Here is a 19,572-nt window from a genome sequence, read left to right as displayed (position 1 = left end):
GATTGTTCAACCCCGAAAACTGTCTGATGGCATGATTCGCTATCTTGTTCCTCGCGCTCTCATCTCCTTGGTGGAACTTTCTAAACCCACTTGTTACTCCCAAGCTTCTCAGAAATTAGAATGGTGTCAGGCTATGACAGAAGAAGTCAATGCACTGCTCAAAAACAACACATGGACCCTTGTGCCTCCCTCTCCTTCTCAGAATGCAGTCGGTTGCAAATGGGTCTTTCGAATCAAGAAGAAATCAGATGGCTTTGTTGAATGGTACAAGGCCCTTCTTGTTGCCAAAGGCTTCCATCAACAGCAAGGTATCGATTATGATGAAACATTTAGTCCTGTTATTAAGCCTGCAACTATTCGTACTGTGATTACTATTGCTGTTTCACGAAGTTGGCCTCTCAGGCAATTAGATGTCAAGAATGCCTTCCTTCATGGCATTCTTGAGGAAGACGTGTTCATGGTCCAACCTTCTGGCTTTATTGACCCATCAAAACCTCACCATGTCTGCAAACTTAACAAAGCCCTTTATGGATTGAAACAATCACCTCGTGCTTGGTTCCATCGCATGAGCTTATTTCTGTTATATGCTGGTTTCACTCAAGTCTTGCAGACCCATCTCTATTTATTTATCTTCATGGTCAACATATTATCTATTTTCTCTTATATGTTGATGATATTGTGGTAACTGGGAGTAACAACCACCTTCTTCAGAGCTTTATACAGTGTCTTGGGTGAGGTTTTGACATCAAGGAGCTAGGTCCCCTTCATTATTTTCTTGGCTTACACGTTACTACTCATCATAATGGCCTACACATTAACCAGCTTAAATATGCTCATGATATTCTCTCTAAGCACGATCTTTTGTTGAGCAAGCCTGTCAGTACACCACTGTCTGCCAAGTCTGATCTTACTGCTACTGCTGGCCCACTTCTTGACAATCCAACCACGTTTTGAGAATTGGTTGGATCATTACAGTATCTTACTATCACTTGTCCTGACATAGCATTTGCAGTAAACATGGTGTCTCAGTTTATGAGTCAGCCTCGTGTACCACATCTCATTGCCGCCAAACGCATTCTCCGATATGTTAAGGGCACTCTTGGACATGGATTACTCTTTACCCCTCAGGGTCAGCCTGTTACTCTCCCAGTAATAGGAGCATAAATGCGACGAATATAGTGTGAAATCCCTTACACTTTTCTTAGTTAATTCCTTTAAAAAGTCAGTTTTAACTTTGTTTTCTTTTTAGGTAGTTCGTGGAGTGATTCAAGAGATATAAGAGTTGAAAGGGAGCAACGAAGCCATCAAACATGAATTACTGATGCAGAGGACCAAGTTTGATCAACCATTTGTCCAGGAAGTCCACGGAAATCGTTGTGCAAAACAGTTGCTGCAAAGCAGAAAACTGCAGTTTCAGAATCAGCTTTCTGAGAACGGTTTTGACGAGCAATTCTTGCACCCTTCCAGATGCACCTTTTCATAAAGGGACAGCTATTCTTGAAGACATAATGTTATAATTCAACAAGAGCCAAAGAACTGGTCAAAAGTGTCAACGAGGCAGTAGGAAACCAAGCGCAAAGTAGGCTTCCCGATAAGGCAGAAACTGTCAGCTTTTCACGAAGCTTTTTGGGAGATCTTTTCCGGCATTTTTCTTGGAGTTTTTCCAGAAGTTTATTGATTATTATAGATGATATGATGTCATGGAACACGTGGGAGTCAAGAACCATCCAGAAACTTGACCAGAAGAAGTCGTTCCTTGTCCAAGAAGGAAGCTTCAGAGTCAGAAATTGAATCCTAGTCAAAACAGGACGGTTTTGCAGAATTTTTCTTTGGACGGATTTCCAGGGCATTTTTGGAAGGTTATTGCTGCTGGAAATATGAAGGAGGGTCCTAGAATGATTCCTCAAGATTTTGGGAAGATTATTAAGGCTTGAAAATCATTTAATTACGCACCAAGTAGAGTAATCCTCAAGCAACTAGGAGAGGCTTTCAAAGCGGAATTGGAAAAGGAAACTTGGGCTGTGTATTCTATATATATAGAGGCTCTGAATACGTTGAAAAGCACCATCCTACAGCGCCATCTTCTTCTCCCAAACCCTAGCACACAAAGTCTAAAAAATTCCCAAGTCTTCAAGAAGGAAAACCAAGCACATCACCATCCACTTCCATCAAGCTCCTGCCGTGCCCCATCTTGAAGGATTGCCTGCATCTAAGGCTGCCTAAAAGTGAATTCGTGGCTCTCATACTCTGCTCTTTACGGTTTTTATCATCTTGTAATCTGATACTCATGTTTTTATTTGTTAAATTTAAGACGATGTGTAGCTAGTTATTTTTGTTAGGGGCGAGGTTTGAAGCCCCAATTATGTAGAACATAAGTTTGTTTAAATTTAGTTTCTTGATGTTTGGTGTGGATTGGTTGTTTATCTCTGATTGATTGAAAACTTTTACATGTGTTTGTTTTATGGTGGCCAACATAGGATTTATGCATGTAATTGGAGCTAGGTTTAGAAAATAATTCACCTAATCGTCTTGTTTTCTAATCCACAAGTATGCAAGGCTTTGAACAAAAGTTGATGTTTTAAACAACTAGAAGAGCATGCTAGGTAGGCGTTCCACACTAGACTGCAACTCTATAATCAATCGTTTCCATGAGATCTTAATGCTTCAAATATGTTGATACTATATGTGTTGTTGATAGGATAGCGTTTTATACCTTGATTGCATGTTTGATAGGCTTAGCTATTGTGCGTTCACATAGACTAAGTAATTAGGGAAACATTAATAAGGGATATGATCTGCTCCGATGACAGGACTCGCCCCGAATTCCACCCTGGAATCCGAAGTGGCCCTGCGGGACCCACCTTTAAAGGAGATTTACCGAAAATTTCGGCATAACCTCCCTTAAAAATGGATAACCCAAAATCCTGCGGAACCCAAAATTCACTTCTAATAATCCAACCACAACTCCTGGAGCCACCCTGCTCCCAAATTCAACCAATCCCATGTCAAAGCTAACAACATCAAACATAATATCCGAAAGGTATAAGTTACTACAATCACCAAAGTTAGGCCATAGACCTCAAATATAATTCATACAAGTCTGGGTCACATATCCCTTAGTAATCAGAGCATTCTAGGAATACAAATGGACAAGGAGTGCAGTAGGTTAAACATGTAACCTACAGAATGTGATGGCGGAAGCAGGTGCGGTCACTATGGCTCACACTCGTACACCGAGCAGCAATACTGCAATCTGGGCATTGAAATCGAAGGGCCCAGGGAAAAGTATATAAAAACGTTAGCGTGAGTGGACAAAAATAAACCATTTTTTAAACCAAATGGATTTTATACTTTCCCACAATTAATTTCTTTAAAATTCCCGATGCATGCAATGATTAACGAAAATAAAACAAGAGGAGTTCCACTCATGAAAACCGACTAGCCCGGCTAGCCACAACAACAGAGTAAAAGATCGAAATTTCAATACTCGAAAATATAAGACCAGCCCCGCTGGTTAAGAAAACTCAGACTAGTCCCCGCTAGTCAAAAATAGTATAAGTAGGGGAAGATGATAGCCATACGAGTAAGCCTCCCAGGCTCGGGTGATAGCCTCCCAGGCTAAAGTACTCCCATTACTCCCGTAATATACCCTTACGCCACTAAGTGTAGCGATAGGATACTGGGCTTCAGAATTACTGTCACAGAGACAGTAACCAGCGCCACAAAGGCGGAGGGCTTCGGTGATCCCATCACCTCGCCACAAAGGCGGAAGATCAATGCTAGCAATGATAAGTCACCCAAAGTATGGCAAAAGAAAATCCGAAAACTGTATAAATCCATAAAACTTCCCCAACTCTAGCAAATAAATTCCCATGACGTGTCCCACACGTCCAGATCATCTCAAATTTCGAGTAAATAGGTAGAAGTAATATTATTCGTAAACCGGAACAAAATCCATTTCCAAAATCATCAACAAGGCCTTCTCAATGCCAGAACCGAAGTCGATATAAAAAGAGGAAATACAACTCCATCGAAATCCCATTTTAAAACTCCTTTAAAAGTCTCAAATCGAAATAAAATATAATCAAAAGTATAATTCCGGAAATCCCCTCGGAAATAAGATAATTCGTCAAATAAGATTATAAATCATAATCAACTTCGGAAACAAATCATTATCGAAAACACTTATATGAGATAAAACGAAATCAATCTCATGGATTAAATCACACGCTCGAAATGTAAATTGATAAATAAATGGAGCATATTCAAAGAAATAAATGCATGCATCATTTACTTAAAAACAAAAGTCCACTCACGATATACGGCTAACGTGGTATCCAAGCGTAAGGATCCTCGTCGAGCGATAGGTCGGTATCACGTCCTGTACACAAATATAATCCGTAAACCACAATTCGACAGATATTTACGATAAACAATAATTAATCTCAAAACCCATAACCTCAACTTCTCCAATCCTCTTCCACGCCCAATCACACTTCACCAACACTGCCCACTCGTCGATTAATGTATTCCATATCGGAACAAGGGAAATCCGAAAGTCGGATTCCCACAAATCAACAACCGAAACTCTCAAACTTCGGAAATTCATAATCCATGACAAACTTCTCCCAAAATTAACCAAAATCACATATTCAACCTCTACAACAATTATAGAATTTAATATGCTAAAAATCGAAATTAAAAGGCACCCCTACGCGCCTCCACGCGCGACCCACAGTGACGGCGCGTGGGGCCCACGCGCCGACGACCACTACCTCCGATGACCACTAAATTCCGGCACTAGCATCTACACAACAGGCCCAACCATTTTCCCAACTACAACATAATCCAATTTTACCTCGAAGTGGCCGAATCAAGCCGATGAAAATTTTCCAGAAAAGCTCAAGAACCCTAGAATCGGGTTCGATCGATTCGACCTCTACACTGCAAATTGAGAAGCAAGACCTTAGGCAAAATAATCTCCTGCAAAAACCAAACCTTCGATGTGAATATGGTGGCCGGAGGTGGCCGGAATGGCCGGAAATCGGCAAATCCCAAAACTGCAACCGTTACCTTCCCAGCGTGAAATCGAGCTTTTCCGGCCAAGTCGTCGAAAACTAAGGGCACCAGCGTGACCAGGGGGAGGAGGCGACCCTGTGGTGGCCGGCTTTCTGCCGGGTGATGGCCGGACGGCGGCCAATCGAAGGGAAGAAGGATTTCCCGAAGGAGAAAGAGGGGAAAATCGGGGGAGAGGAGAGAGAAAGGTGGGTTTCCGGTTTTGGAAACCTACCACAGTAATTTTCCTTATATATATAATTTTCTTACCATGAACAGTAACTTTCGTATTTCACTCATAACTTTTGCATACGAACTCCGATTTTTACGTACCATGTATGCACGCGCTCGGTTTAACGTCCTCTACCACTTTTATGAAGGAAATTTTCTCAAATTTTGACCCAAACAAAAAGTCAACTTTTAGGGCCACTAAACGCACTGAAACGATAGTAAAAGTGAAAATAAAGGTCGTTTACCGTCCAAATGACTAGTAAACAGGTAATTGAGATACGGGACGTCACATCCGACTTGTTTCTTGGTTGATTTCTGTTCACACCTTAGTAATTGAAACTAGCTTAACTTAACATTGTTCGAAAGTAATTGGTGGTGGATTTCCGAGTCTCTAACGTCTTCTCCATATTGTTTTTCAACTTAAAATTGAAATTGCTTTCTTTGTTTTCCTTTGATTTTCGTAAAACTCAAAAACCCCCAAAATATATATTTTTTTTCTTTTCTTTTTTTACTTCGTTGCTTCCTCCCTTCTTTGTCCCCTATTTTGTGTTTTCTTTAGTTAGTTTTCTTTGTTTGTTTAACTTGTGTTCTTTGTTAGTTTAGCTTAGTTTGTTTTTCTTTGTGATTAATTGGTTACCCTCAATCTCTGGCATCGAACGATCCTTACTTATTCTATATTGCTAACGACTACATCTTGCAGGGTTAAGTTGAACGCTTGTTTTTAGCGTATCACCCAGCCTATTCTGATGCTGATTGGGCTGGTTGTCCAACTACTAGGCGTTCCACTTCTGGTTATCTTGTGTACCTTGGCTCCAATCTCATCTCTTGGTGCTCTAAAAAGCAGCCCACTATTGCTCGCTCTAGCGCAGAAAGTGAATACCGTTCCCTTGCTCATGCTTGTGCTGACACAATGTGGTTAGGCTATCTTCTCTATGAACTTGGTGCTAATATTCAATTTCTTGTGTTATTGCATTGTGATAATTTGAGCACAACGTACATGGCTTCCAATCCCATCTTTCATGCTCGCACGAAGCACATAGAACTTGATTACCACTATGTACGGGAAAAGGTTGCCATTGGGAGCCATAGGGTCTATTACATTCCTCCCGTAGATCAACCGGTTGATTTGCTCACCAAGCCATTGCATAAGCATCGCTATTTCTTGCTGTCAAACAAACTTGTGAGTCCAGGACCCTCAAGTCTGCGGGGGAATGTTAAAACTACAGATTCTTTGCATATCTCTTCCTCAGATCAAGCTTCAGTAACAACAACCAAATCTCCTCCATTAATTGATTTATCAAGCTGTTTATCTCCAGCTTGATATTGCTATTGTCAAGGATTTGTTATGGCTAGAGTTTAGCATCAGTTACAAGGCTAGGATTGAGCAGCTTGTTAATTGTTGTAATTACAATTGAATATTTTCTATAAATATAATCTTGTATACTGCTATATATTGTGTAGAATGCATTTACACAAATCAATGAAAATCACTTTCTTCAGTAAGTATGTGTGGTTAACTTACAAGCAGGTATATGACGTGGTAGTAAAAGTTGGCAATTCCATGCGCACTCTTTGGTTTGGCAGAAGTATGTCATCATCTGTTTTTGATTGGCTAGTGTCGTAGTCAAAAGTCTTGTTCCAGAGGAATATGTGTAAATTTCGAATGAATGAATTTATTGCTGAACGCAGGGAGACAAATGTGGTATATTTGGTGCCAATTGCCCAGAATGGATTATGAGCATGGAGGTATATTGTCTTTATTGAAGTTTCATTTTCATGTGTATCTTCTTCTAATAGAATTGCGTATGTTTCGAGCCATGGATCATTTGAATGACCTTTCGTCATCTTTGAGCTTTGCGTCTTCTTATCTATCGAATGGATCAAGTGGTAACTATGTATCTGCCTCGGCCAATTCTCAAAGTACAGAGCATTTGAGTCTGAGCAGACTCAGTGATAACCTTGACAGGCTGTTGCTTGATTCTCAATATGACTATAGTGATGCGGACATTGTTGTTGAGTGTGTCGCGGTTGGTGTCAATCGGTGTATATTGGCTGCACGCAGTCAGTTTTTCCACTAGCTTTTTAAGAAGGGGAATGAAGATTCGAAGAAGGAAGGTAAACCGCAGTATGTGATGTCTGAATTGGTTCCTTACAGTGAAGTTGGCTATGAAGCGTTCAAGGTAGTCTTGAACTACTTGTACACTGGAAAACTTAAGCCACCGCCTCCAGAAGTATCAACTGTATCAACATGTGTTGATGATAATTGTGCCCATGATGCATGCGGTCTATATTCTCTCTATTGGAAGTATACTTCTTCCACAATCTTAAGGTATATGGGGTGAAATATATGTAATCTTTATGCACTCGGGTTGTTTGTTTTCTTTCATAAGAATATTTAGAGAATTTCTAGCTTTTTTTTGTTTTTTTTCCTTTTTTTTGGTAAAATGGGGGCAAAAGGCCCATAATGGAAGAAAAAATGAAGGGAAAAAAAAGGGTTTTATTGGGCCAAAAGAAGTGTGTTAAAGGTCTATTTGGAGGCAATAGATGTCTATTAGGAGGCAATAGACATTTTGAATTGATGTAATATTCTCATTTTTTTTCTTTAATCAAATTTTATTTGTCTAAATCTAGGAAGATTGGTTCATATTCTGGCAACTGAAAATCATATTAGGGGCCAATAGACGTCTATTGGGGGGCAATACATGGCTGATAGTCGTCTATTGGGGGGCAATAGACCAAAAGTTCTATTGGGTTTGAATAGACGTCTATTGGGGGGCAGTAAACCTCTATTGCCCCCTTTATTGGTGGGTACTAGATGTCTATTGGGGTAATAAACATTTTCGGTGTGGTTTTCTGAAAGGTCCGATGGGCGGCCGCCGGTGATCGGCTCCGGCGAAGTCTCATATGGTTTCTCTCTCTAAGTAATAAAGGGTAAGGGTAAAATGCTATTAAAACAAAATTAAAAAAATAAATAAATAAATGGTGTATTAGGGAAGACCCCCCTAGAGTGGTTTGGGTAAGAGAGAATTAAAAAAAAAACTTAAAAGGGAAAGTGGGAAAAAAATCCCTAGAAATAGAGTAAATAGACAAAAATTCTTTATAAAACCGAACCCGCACCGTTTTTGTCAGTTTGATTTCGGTTAATTTCAACGAGAACAGTTTTAATGGTCCAGGTGCATCCATATATCAAATTTTAGTTTGTCTTGCACATTATATCTCTAATTTAAATTTAAATAAAATAATTATGAATATATTATTTGGTTACATGGTCGACATGAATATTTGGTGGTGGAGGAAACTTGGAAAGCAGTCCTGCACCAATTACCTAGTGGAGTTCTGCCCCATCCGAGGTTGTCAAATTCCGTTGGTTTAATGTTAGAGGTACATGCCTGTATAATGTGCCTTGGTCATTTTCTGAAATGCCTTCTTCTTGTGTAGCAGGCCTACGCTTTAACCTGACCCGAAAGGAGCAGTGTCGTGTGGCACGGATCAGGGGGTGTTGGCAGAATCACAATCTACTTGACCTGCGGTTGCTTACAGGCTGGGAATTGTTGGTCGAGCCTTGAATTTCTTTACCTACAAGAGAATCACTTTCAAGGAATCATACCTTCTTCTTTGGCTGCTTTGAGAGGTCTTCAGTATTTAGATCTTTCACGAAACAACTTGTCAGGACATATTCTAAAAGACCTATAAAGGCTTCCATTCTTGAATTATTTGAACCTTTCATCCAATAATCTGGAGGGTGAGGCACCGAAAGGAGGAGTTTTTCAAAACACAAGTGCAATATCATTGAATGGAAATACCAAACTTTGTGGTGGTGTTACAGAATTGCAGCTACCAGCATGCCCCATCAAAGTCCCAAAGCAGAGAAAGTTGCACGGCTTCAAAATAAAGTTCACAATTTCTTTAGTCGCTGGATGCTCTCTTCTGTTTGCAGTGATCATACCTCTTTACTGGAGGAGAAAAAGTCAAAAGAATAAACCGCTATCTGCAATGTCATCAATTAACTTCCTTCCAAAGGTTTCATACCAGACACTTCACCATGCCACTGGCGGATTCTCTCCAAGCAATCAAATTGGATCAGGCGGTTTTGGCTCTGTATATAAAGGGATTCTTAATCAAGAAGAAAACAACGTTGTTGCCATCAAGGTCCTCAACCTTCAACAAAAAGGTGCTTCCAAGAGATTTGTGGTTGAATGCAATGCACTGAGAAATATCCGGCACAGGAATCTTGTGAAGATCTTAACATGTTGCTCCTGCACGGATTACAATGGTAATGACTTCAAAGCTCTAGTTTTTTAGTATATGTCAAATGGAAGTTTAGAGGAGTGGCTGCACAGAGTAAATCAATCAAGGAGTAGTTTGAACCTTCTTCAAAGACTGAATATTGCGGTTGATGTGCCTTCTGCGTGTTATCTTCATGATCATTGTGAACCACAAGTTATTCACTGCGACATGAAGCCGAGCAATGTTCTTCTTGATAATGACATGGTTGCTCGTGTTGGTGATTTTGGGTTAGCAAGACTCATCTCAATGACCACAGACTCCTCTCAAAATCAAAGTAGCACGGTTGGAATATAGGGAACCATTGGCTAGGCTGCTCTAGGTAATAATCTTCCACTATGTTATAATTTCTTAAATTTTTGTCTACATGTTTATTGAAGATAAATAGAAATATGAACAAAAGAATAGAGAAATAGGAGCATGGTAGCTTTTGCTCAATGTGGCACAATGGCAATGACAACCAACTTAAATTTTAAGCCTAACAAATGATCAAGTATACATTGGCAAGCAAGATAAGATACGTCATCTTAAAGATTGTAATATTAATACATAACATAAATGATTTTTTTTTTGTAAAGAGAGAAGATACCGATTATAAAGTTTATCTCACTTTCTATCTCAACCCAAAATTGGAATTCATTTGTATAATACATTCATACATTAATAATCATTGATGATGAAAAAGTTTTCATACGAGTCTGATCAACAGAGAGGCTATTCATACTATAGAAGTTAGGTTCCAAATTGTACAAAGAGAACTAATATATGTACTTGATTGTTTTGTGAGTAACAAAGTATGCGAGTGGTGTTGAGCCATCAAGACAAGGGGATGCATATAGTTTTGGGGTGCTTGTGTTGCAAATGTTCACAAGAAGAAGTCCTATCGATGAAATATTTAAAGAGGGTTTGAACCTCCATAACTTTGTCAAGATGGCCATACCAGGAAGAGTGATGCAGATTGTAGATCCTAGTCTTCTTGCCACTTTAGAAGAGACAGCACCTGCAACATCTCAAAATATAGTGAACTACATTAGTAGTTACAATAATGAAATCGAAGCCGTTGAAGAAAACATTAACAATGAGAATTTAAGCAAGATGAACACTTATGTGTGGAAGTGCATACTTCCAACCCTTAAGATAAGACTTGCATGCTCGGAAGAATCACCAAGGAATAGAATATCTATAGAGGAGGTCCATAGGAAGCTACACCATATAAAAGATGCTTACACTGGTGTTGACATCTGTCAAGAAAGGCCAAGAAGAAGCTGAACAATATGTGCTGTTATTTTCTTCTTTATGTTGTGTGCAACAAAACGGTATTTTTTTTTTTGTTGCTCTTTTTCATTTCTTATTTATTTATTTATTTATTTATTTATTTATTTATTTATTTATTTATTTATTCTTCCTTACTTCTTTATAATTGTATAATCATGTTTTTGTGCAAAAATACTTACACAGTATAGCATGGAAAGCGAGGTGTCAATATTATGTGAACTATACTATTGACGAAGACGTCTAAAGGCAGAATGATAGCTTGAAAGTGTGGAAGAAATATGTTGTAGTTATTAATAAGTGAGTGCTTGATTTTGATCTTTAGATTAAGTGTTTCTTATTATATATGTAGACTTCCCCTAAGATCCAGTGGAGACTAGCTAGCAATTAATGTTGTATCTTAATTATGTGTAATAAGTGATGTAATCGAATTGAGTTTGTGAGAATTTTCAGAAAAGACAAAGGAATCCAATTCATAGCTATAATTTTGTTTTGTTTTGTTTTGTATAAATGGAAACTAAGAAGTCCAGGAGTACCTTTCTTTCTTAACATTGGCGTTAGTGGAAAATCATCACTTCAGACTTAACCTGACACATCTTGTAAAGAACATTTCTTCAAACACCTTACCTTCAGCTAATTAAGTAAGCCACCCACATTTTCTGCAAAATTGAATAATGCAGCATTAAATAAAGAGTCATTGTGAGAAAAAAAATATATATAAAAATGATTAGTAAAATCACTGAAATGTCAAGTTCTAGTTTACAGCAGTACTAGAATATGGTGGGATGGACTGTGTTCACCTTCTACTCTATTATGGTCATTGAGCTAAACTTAACAGGTCAGAAACAAAGAACTTTCTTAGAGAACCCATTGTATAATCACCAAGTTGTGAGAGCCCAGCCCAACAATGGAGCTTCATGTACTCTACTTATGTCCATTTTGGTTCAGATGCTTTCATGTGATCACACTTCTCCTTCTTATGAACTCCTTTTCCTACTAATGTCGCAAACTCGCAAATGATGCGGCTCGTGTGGCTTAACTCGGATTCAAAGAACCCATAGCCACCTATTTGCATGGCTTCTTGAAATCATTAAATGAATCTTTTCACTTGGAATGGAATTACTTGCGGTAGTAGTACCCTTGAATCTACAAGGCTATGATTTGCATGGCACTATGTCACCTTTCATGAAGCCTCTTCTTTCTTAGGTACATCAACCTTCAAATCAACAGCCTCTCTCTCACAACATTCCACACCAAGTTTATCACTTGTCCTGACTGCGATATATCAGTGTCAGTGAGAACAAATTGGAGGGGGAGATTCCGGTTAACTTGACCTACTGCTCTGAAGTGAGCATCCTCAACTTCCAAACCATCGATCTAAAGGGAAAAATTCTGAATGAGCTTGGCTCATTGTTGAAGCTAATGATCAGGCTTGATCTCACATGAGGCATCCCAAGCTTCCTGGGAAACCTACATGAGACCAAGAAGAGCTTAAGAATTGGTGGTCCGTTTACTACTTAATTCCTGTTATTAACATGAACTTTTTTTTTTTTTTTAACAAGTGAGGTAAAATCTCTTGAAATCTCCTTAATGAGGATCCAAGTGAGGTAAAATCTCCTCAAGACAGATCCAAGTGGGTTGAAATTCTCTCAAGGCGAATTTTATTGAGTGATATTAATCTCTTCAAGGAGGTGAAATCCTCTCAAGGCGGATCAAAGAGAGGTGAATCTCCTCAAGACGTATCAAAGTGAGATGAAATCCCCTCAAGATGGATCCAAATGGGGTGAAATCCCCTCAAAGTGGATCCAAATGAAGTGAAATCCCCTCAATGTGGATCTCGATGAGATAAAATCATAAAATCATAGGCTCTAATCCAGAGACAAGCCAAAAGAGAGATGACCCAATCTATTTGGGGAGTTCTGAGAAAATCAGATCTTTTAGAGGTGAAATCTTCTTGAGATGGATCTGGATAAGACATAACCAGGCAACATCATTAGTTAACTAGGATGAATTAGTAGCAAGCGGGAAGCACACCCGGACGTTCTCTTGAAAATAGTGTAGTGGATCCACTTACGCAGTTATGCATATATGACTTGCGAACTTTGCACACCCCTACGCATATTAGTCGAGATATCTGCTCGAACTTGCCTACAAATACTTGGTAAAGTAAACAATTGAAGCAAGCAATCAATCTCATCTACACTTATTACAACTCAAATTATCACCAACTTAGGCATCATAATATTTTTTACAGGTTTCCTTATTTTCAAACTTTATTTGTCAAACACCAATCCAAATTTTGTAGACACATATATAGTCAATTTCTTAACCGTAAAACTTTCGCTTTCACTCCAGCCAAAACAAATAGGTAAGAAGACTTCCTATTAAATTTTTCCATATCAACAAAGAGATGATACAATTAGGGGGTATGATTAATCATGGAAATTAGAGGGTGATGTGAATATGTCTAATGATATTGTTCAAAATAAAAAAGTTTGTTAGAGATTTCGTTATCTCACAAATAGGAATATATTTTATAGATAGAGATTTCGTTATCTCGCAAATTGGAATACATTTTATAGATAGTTTGGCATTTTTTTTTTTTTGAGTAAAAGAGGTCATCTCATTATGTAATTCAGCAAGCAGTACAAAAACAATCCACCCCTATGGGGTCAACAGAAAGAACCGTTCCATAGAAACTACTACAAAGCCACCCCTAACTAAAAGAGCAAATAAACTAGTAATCTCCTAACACACCCACATTTTAGGATTAAGCCCAAAACAAAGAAAAGCATAGCCCCGAAAAAGATTTAAAAACCCTAATGGGGACGACAAGGTCTCTCTTTTCTTTGCAATCTCTCCCGGTTAATGCAAGAAAAAAATAGGTGCATCATTCATAAAAGAATGAAGGCCCAAAACTAAATTAAAATTTAAAGACAAAACAACTGCTCCAGCCCAAAATAGAACCCTAGCAGCCCAATACAAGGCCCAACCAAAACACCTAGGGCAAACCCTAGATGAGATTGCAGTCAAGCCGCCGCCGCCATAACCCACTTGTTGGAGTTTGACGCCTGCATTACCACCATCACTGATAGCACCTTTCTGGAGATCACCATCCATACCAGCAAGAAACCGGGACATAAATGGATCCCATTCTACCAGAAGATAATGAACCCCACCACCATACTGGATAGCCAATTCTAGCCCGTCATTCACCTCTGCTGGCAAAGGAGAATCGAGAGCACCATCGATCCCTTTGTCCTCTAACAGAAACGACCGACCCATCCATGCCAGAGAGTGCCACCATCAAACGGAAAACCCAACCTGTTGCAATCCAAATTCCATATCTGATTAGATCCATCAACTCTCCAATGCGATCCAAACGTTATAGCCCAGGACGGCTGCAGACACCAAGCGCCACTATTTGCTTCACCCACAAGCACACCTCTGTAAAGCCGGTCAAACGCCAAATCACCATCACTTCCGCCATCAGAAGCTTGAGAGAGAACTTTAGGCAGGTTTCGACGGAGAGGCCCGTCTTCACCCCCATATTTTGGACCATTAAAGGAGGCAAAGCCATCCATCCAGATCGAAAGTACACGGCCTCCACCAGCATAGAGAGGAGATAGTTAGCCCCTTAATATGTGCTTTGTACATGTTAATTGATTTTTGTCTTTATATAATAAAAACTAAAATTCATGTTTATAATTGAGGGAAATTGTGCTTATTTTATGGAAGACGATGTAATTTTTATTATCTTTTAATTAATTTATTATTGGATTGAGATAACTCATAATTTTGTGGAAGATAAAGAATGAAAAAACTTCTTAAATTTAAAAGTCCTCATTGAATACCCCTAGATTTTGGTGGAATTCATGAAGTCTTTAAAAATCCTAATTGAATACCTCAAGACTTTCATGGACTGTTAAAAGTCTATATTGAATACACCCAGACTTTTAAATTCTATAGATTTCTTTAAAACTTCCACTAATTCCATATATAATACACCCCCCTAAGTATTGAAATATATTGTACAGAGTAGTCAGTTTATGCCTTTGAGTTTTCCATAATAGTGTTCACTAGATTTTGAATGAGCCTTCATATGACTATAAAAATGTTGAATTATTTGTGTAATGGCTGTTTCAGCAATCTTAGGGTACGCCAATTGGGCAATGATATAGGGCCTCAAATGGTGTAAAATACAAGCAGCCCTAGGGTTGAGTAGAGCGTGGCGGCGGAACATCCTTCCGGGTGCTATCAGCGTCAGCACCAACGAAGCTCGTCGTCGGGGGGTCAAGGACAGCACAGAATACCAGATATTGGGGGGTCACCGACAGATCTGGTTGCTCGACAGATCTCGGAGGGGCACCAACGCTGAACCAATCGTCGTACCGGCGAGGCGCAGGGGAAGCAGAAGGTCGGATTTGATAGCAGAGCGGCGGGGATTTTATTTTCCGGCCGGTCCTTTGTGCAGGCTCAGTTTTCTCCTTTCGTTCCGATCGGCTGTTGGTTTGGATTGACGTTTGTTCACCGCGAGCTGAGAGGCAACAAGTGTTCGATGTTGCTGCACTGTTGGAAAGGCCGGCCGCCAGAGCTGTGGTCGGAAGTTTTGCCGCCGGAGGACATGATGGCGGCGTTGGCAACGAAGCAGCGGTGTGAGGCTCCTCCTCTGTTTACTTGGGCTTGGGCCTGGGCTCAATCTTGGGTTGATGGGACAGGGGCCTGCGCTTGGGCTGCTGGGCCTGTTTGCTTTTGTTTCTGTTTCTGCTAGACAAGACTGGACTTGGGCTTGGGCCTACGGGCTTGGGCTGGGGTCCAGGCAAATGGGGCCCTAATTTCTTAGGGTATGAGCCTGTGTGAGGTTGGATTAACCTCTATGAGTCTTCTATGACGTTTCTAGTTTCTTGTTTGTACCACAATTGCGTGCTTGGCAAGTGAGGGCTAGTTGAATGATTTCTTTTCCGTAGGAGGCGAGGTTTTTTCATTCTTGTATAGGCTTGATTAACTGTGAGCAACCCAGTGATGTTTAAAGGTTTGCTTTAGCTTAGGTAGGTTAATCCGGATTTTCTTGTCGGATTTCTTATGTAAGTTTTGGTAGACTTCAGTCTTTTTGCTGTTGATCTAATGAATTCAACTTCTATTTCAAAAAAAAAAAAAAAAATCTTAGGGTACGCTAGTTTGTAATTCCGCTAAATCAATGGAAAGAGTTGACATATTTCTAAAATAAAATAGTTTTTGTGGAAGATGTTAAAATGCATTTAGCTTATAGTTTTTAAATTTTCATAAAATTTTAGTGAAATATAGCTATTGGGCCGTGTCCCTCAGCATTGGACCTAATCTGACATTCATTTCATTTCATTTTCACCACCTGAAATTCTAGTGAAATAGAGCCCAATTAGTCGCCACCTGACATTCATTTCATTTTCACCTCTGTAGTAAACCATTTCGCATAAACAGTTAAAGCACAGAGAGAGAGAGATTTCTCTTACGTGTCAGCCACACCATGTCCTCCTCCTCCTTCACTCTTCCCGATGACGACTCCGTCCCCACCACCGGGTCAACCCGCCCCTTTGACGACGACGACTACCTCCGCTACGAGCATGACTCCGTCGTAGTGGACGACGTGTTCGCGACTGAGACAGAAGCTCCATCTCCGCCGTCGGTCTTCGCTGCCGGATCGGACAATCCGATTCTTCCGCCTCCGTCCGAGATGCTGCCGGAGGAGGGCTCCGCTCTCAGAGAATGGAGGAGGTTCGGCTTTGGATTCCGCTTAGCTTTGTAATTGAACGATTGAATCAGTAGAGCAATATCTTAAATTTGGATTTTGCGCAATTCAGTTGAAAGTATTGGCTTTTGAATTGGTTTGATCTTTTTTTTTTCTGGTGAGAGAGTGAGGGGAAGATGTATTAGTTTCAGTAGTTTCGAAGAATTGCATGCCTAGTGATTAGTCTTTAGGTTTTTTATGAGATTGATTTGAAAAGTTTTGCTTTTGAATTGGTTTGATCTGTTCTTTCGGTGCGGAAGTGACCGAAATTTGTTTTAGTTTCACAATTTTCCGAAGAATTTCATGCCTAGTGACTTAGTGATTATGTTCACTATTGAAATTTTTGGTTTCATATTAAAGTTGTGGAGCTCAATTGAGATTGCTAGCTATTGGTTGATACTATCAGAAAGTGGTTGATGTACTTTTGTTAAAAGATTTTGTTCGAAATTAAACTGTGTCCTAGTTTTGTATTGATTACATTTTTATGGAAGATGGTGGATAGGGAATGGTAAAATTTTGTGAGGTGGAGAGATCTCTTACACCAAAATTTTGTGGTATTCAGGCAGAATGCAATTCAGCTTGCGGAGAAAGAGAAGAGAGAAAAGGAGTTATTGAGCCAAATCATCGAGGAAGCTGAAGATTTCAAGGTTGAATTCTACCAGAAGAGGAAGATCACTTCTGAGAATAACAAAGCTGCTAACAGGGAAAAAGAGAAGGTTAGATCAAGTTAACTTTCAGAATATTATGGGTTTCCTCTGTTCTGTTTGAATAAGCTCTTCTGTGAGATAGAGTCAAATTTTTACCTGGCTGCCTCTATTTTGAGTGTGGTCGGTATGCATTTTAAGATGGTCTGAGCTGATACTGATATTTAATTACTTGCATAGTATTTATGCTTGATTTGCTGATCCATTTGTTTGGTTGAAATAGGTTTCTAAGAAGAGACACATCTGGTTGACCTATCATGTCAACAAATCTTGGATTTCTCTTCTAAAATAAAGAAAAAAATATTGGGTTTTCATAAAGTTGTTTTAATCCCTATTAGAATTTGAACTTATTCTTAACTCAACGAACTAGTGATCTGAACTATAAAGGGTTCACTGCATGAGTCTCTGCCACAACATTTTCCTGTTAGCTGTCATTGAAAAAGATCTAGTATCTGTATAAAGGATCAAAAGTACGTCCTTTTTCACTTAGCTTGGCAAGCCTACCTCATTGGGTTTGGTTACAAGTTATCATGTATTCAGCATTAGCATATAATTAAGTTTGTATATTGGTTAAGCCACTAATGAATACTGTCGTATGAGGATGTTCCAAATTTTCAAATGTCTGTTGCTATTTTAGTTAGGGATCTAGTTTGGATTCTCTTGGCCTGTATCTTTGAGGATGAATCTCATGGAATCTCTTAAAATTGTTCTTGCAAGTTTCTAGTCATTTACTAGAAAGCTCCTTCTTGCAAGTTTCTAGTCATTTACTAGAAAGCTCCTTCTTGCAATTATTGAATTGGTTGGATATTATTTTCTAAATTTTAACAAGGCACAACCAAGAATAGAATGCAACAGCTTGATTATGGGAGAGTAAAACGGTCATTTCTGCTTTGCAGAATTCTGAGTACCATGGATAAACCATAATTCTCTATCTTCTGTGCTAGTATTCATATCCTAACTAGGATGTTTGGTGGGTTTAATGCTTAATTTTTGGAGCTCAAGTCTCTTTAACTAAATATTCTGGAATTTCATTTTCCATAACTGTAAATTTCTTGTCTTAGAATCTCTGGTATCTAGATTGTAAGATACGGTAAGTTAGAATTGAGGAGCGATTTATGTTCCTGGCATTATTGTTTTGAATATCTTTGTCTCTTCTCAGATGTTTGTTGCCAGTCAAGAGAAGTTTCATGCTGAGGTAGACCAGAACTACTGGAAGGCAGTTGCAGATCTCATTCCCAATGAGGTGCCAGCAATAGAGAAGAGAGGGAAGAAGGATCAAGAAAAGAAGCCTTCCATTGTCGTTGTGCAAGGTCCAAAACCTGGTAAGCCAACTGAGCTCTCGAGGATGAGGCAGGTACTTCTAAAATTGAAGCATAATACGCCTCCTCACCTAAAGCCTTCGCCACCGGCACCAGCCGCTGCCCCTGAGGCTGTAGTTGCCGCTGCGGCAGCTGCGCCTGAGGCTATAGCTGCTGCCTGATAATTGTGATTGGTGCTCTCTGTCAACTTTCAAGTCAATATATCTTCGTAGTAACAAAGCACTTTGATCAATATTGTGAAGTTTTTCTTGTTTTAGTTAAACCGGAACATCATCTAATGGGCACATTCGGGAGACCTGTTCTCAAGTTTTGTGTCATATGGGGGAGTGTGATTCGATCAGTTTCGGTTTATAGCTACTAATTGTTACCATATTTAGGTTTCTCAGTTTATAAAACCGAACCCGCACCGTTTTGGTCAATTTGGTTTTGGTTAATTTCAACGAGAACGGTTTTGTGGTCCAGGTGCATCCATTTATCAAATTTTAGTTTGTCTTGAACATTATATCTCTAATTAAAATTTAAATAAAATAATTATGAATAAACAGGTAAATGGTTAAACAAAATGTAATATAAATTATAAATTGTAATTAATGATTGTTGGACCAAAAACAAAAATTTAAGTAACGAGTAAACACTCACAGGAGATATATTCACACGCCATTTATTATTTTTTTTCAAAAATATACTGTAACAGAGGCCACCCTGTATAAGGTTTATTGCCAGTCCCTGTCTGAATTCCAAGGTTTATCTGAATTTTCTAACCGTAGGAAATGGGCAGGTGGCAAAGAGGTGTAAAGGCTGGTAGTCTCCATGATAGCCAGAACACCATTGTTAATTAGTGCAGGACTAATTTCCAAGTTTCTTCCACCACCACCAAATATTCATGTCACCATCCTCAGTCTAATTAATTCAAGTCATTGGTCTTGATTCATCACCCCGCTAA

General features: G+C 39.2%; 1 protein-coding gene and 1 pseudogene across 1 annotated transcript; both read left to right on the top strand.

Moving 5' to 3' along the window:
• The first annotated feature begins 7,099 nt into the window (after positions 1-7,099).
• On the top strand, positions 7,100-7,628 carry LOC112171020 (annotated as a pseudogene).
• Positions 7,629-16,274: 8,646 nt separating this feature from the next.
• LOC112165448 (clathrin light chain 2) lies at positions 16,275-19,090 on the top strand. Its single transcript, XM_024301991.2, has 3 exons — positions 16,275-16,593; positions 17,169-17,322; positions 18,470-19,090. Exons 1-3 carry the CDS (start codon positions 16,346-16,348, stop codon positions 18,788-18,790), a joined length of 723 nt encoding a protein of 240 aa, XP_024157759.1. The 5' UTR covers positions 16,275-16,345; the 3' UTR covers positions 18,791-19,090.
• Positions 19,091-19,572: the final 482 nt, after the last annotated feature.

This window comes from Rosa chinensis, chromosome 1, assembly GCF_002994745.2.
Source record: "Rosa chinensis cultivar Old Blush chromosome 1, RchiOBHm-V2, whole genome shotgun sequence".
In the NCBI taxonomy this organism is placed as follows: domain Eukaryota; kingdom Viridiplantae; phylum Streptophyta; class Magnoliopsida; order Rosales; family Rosaceae; genus Rosa; species Rosa chinensis.
This window is presented reverse-complemented; position numbering and strand designations above follow the sequence as displayed.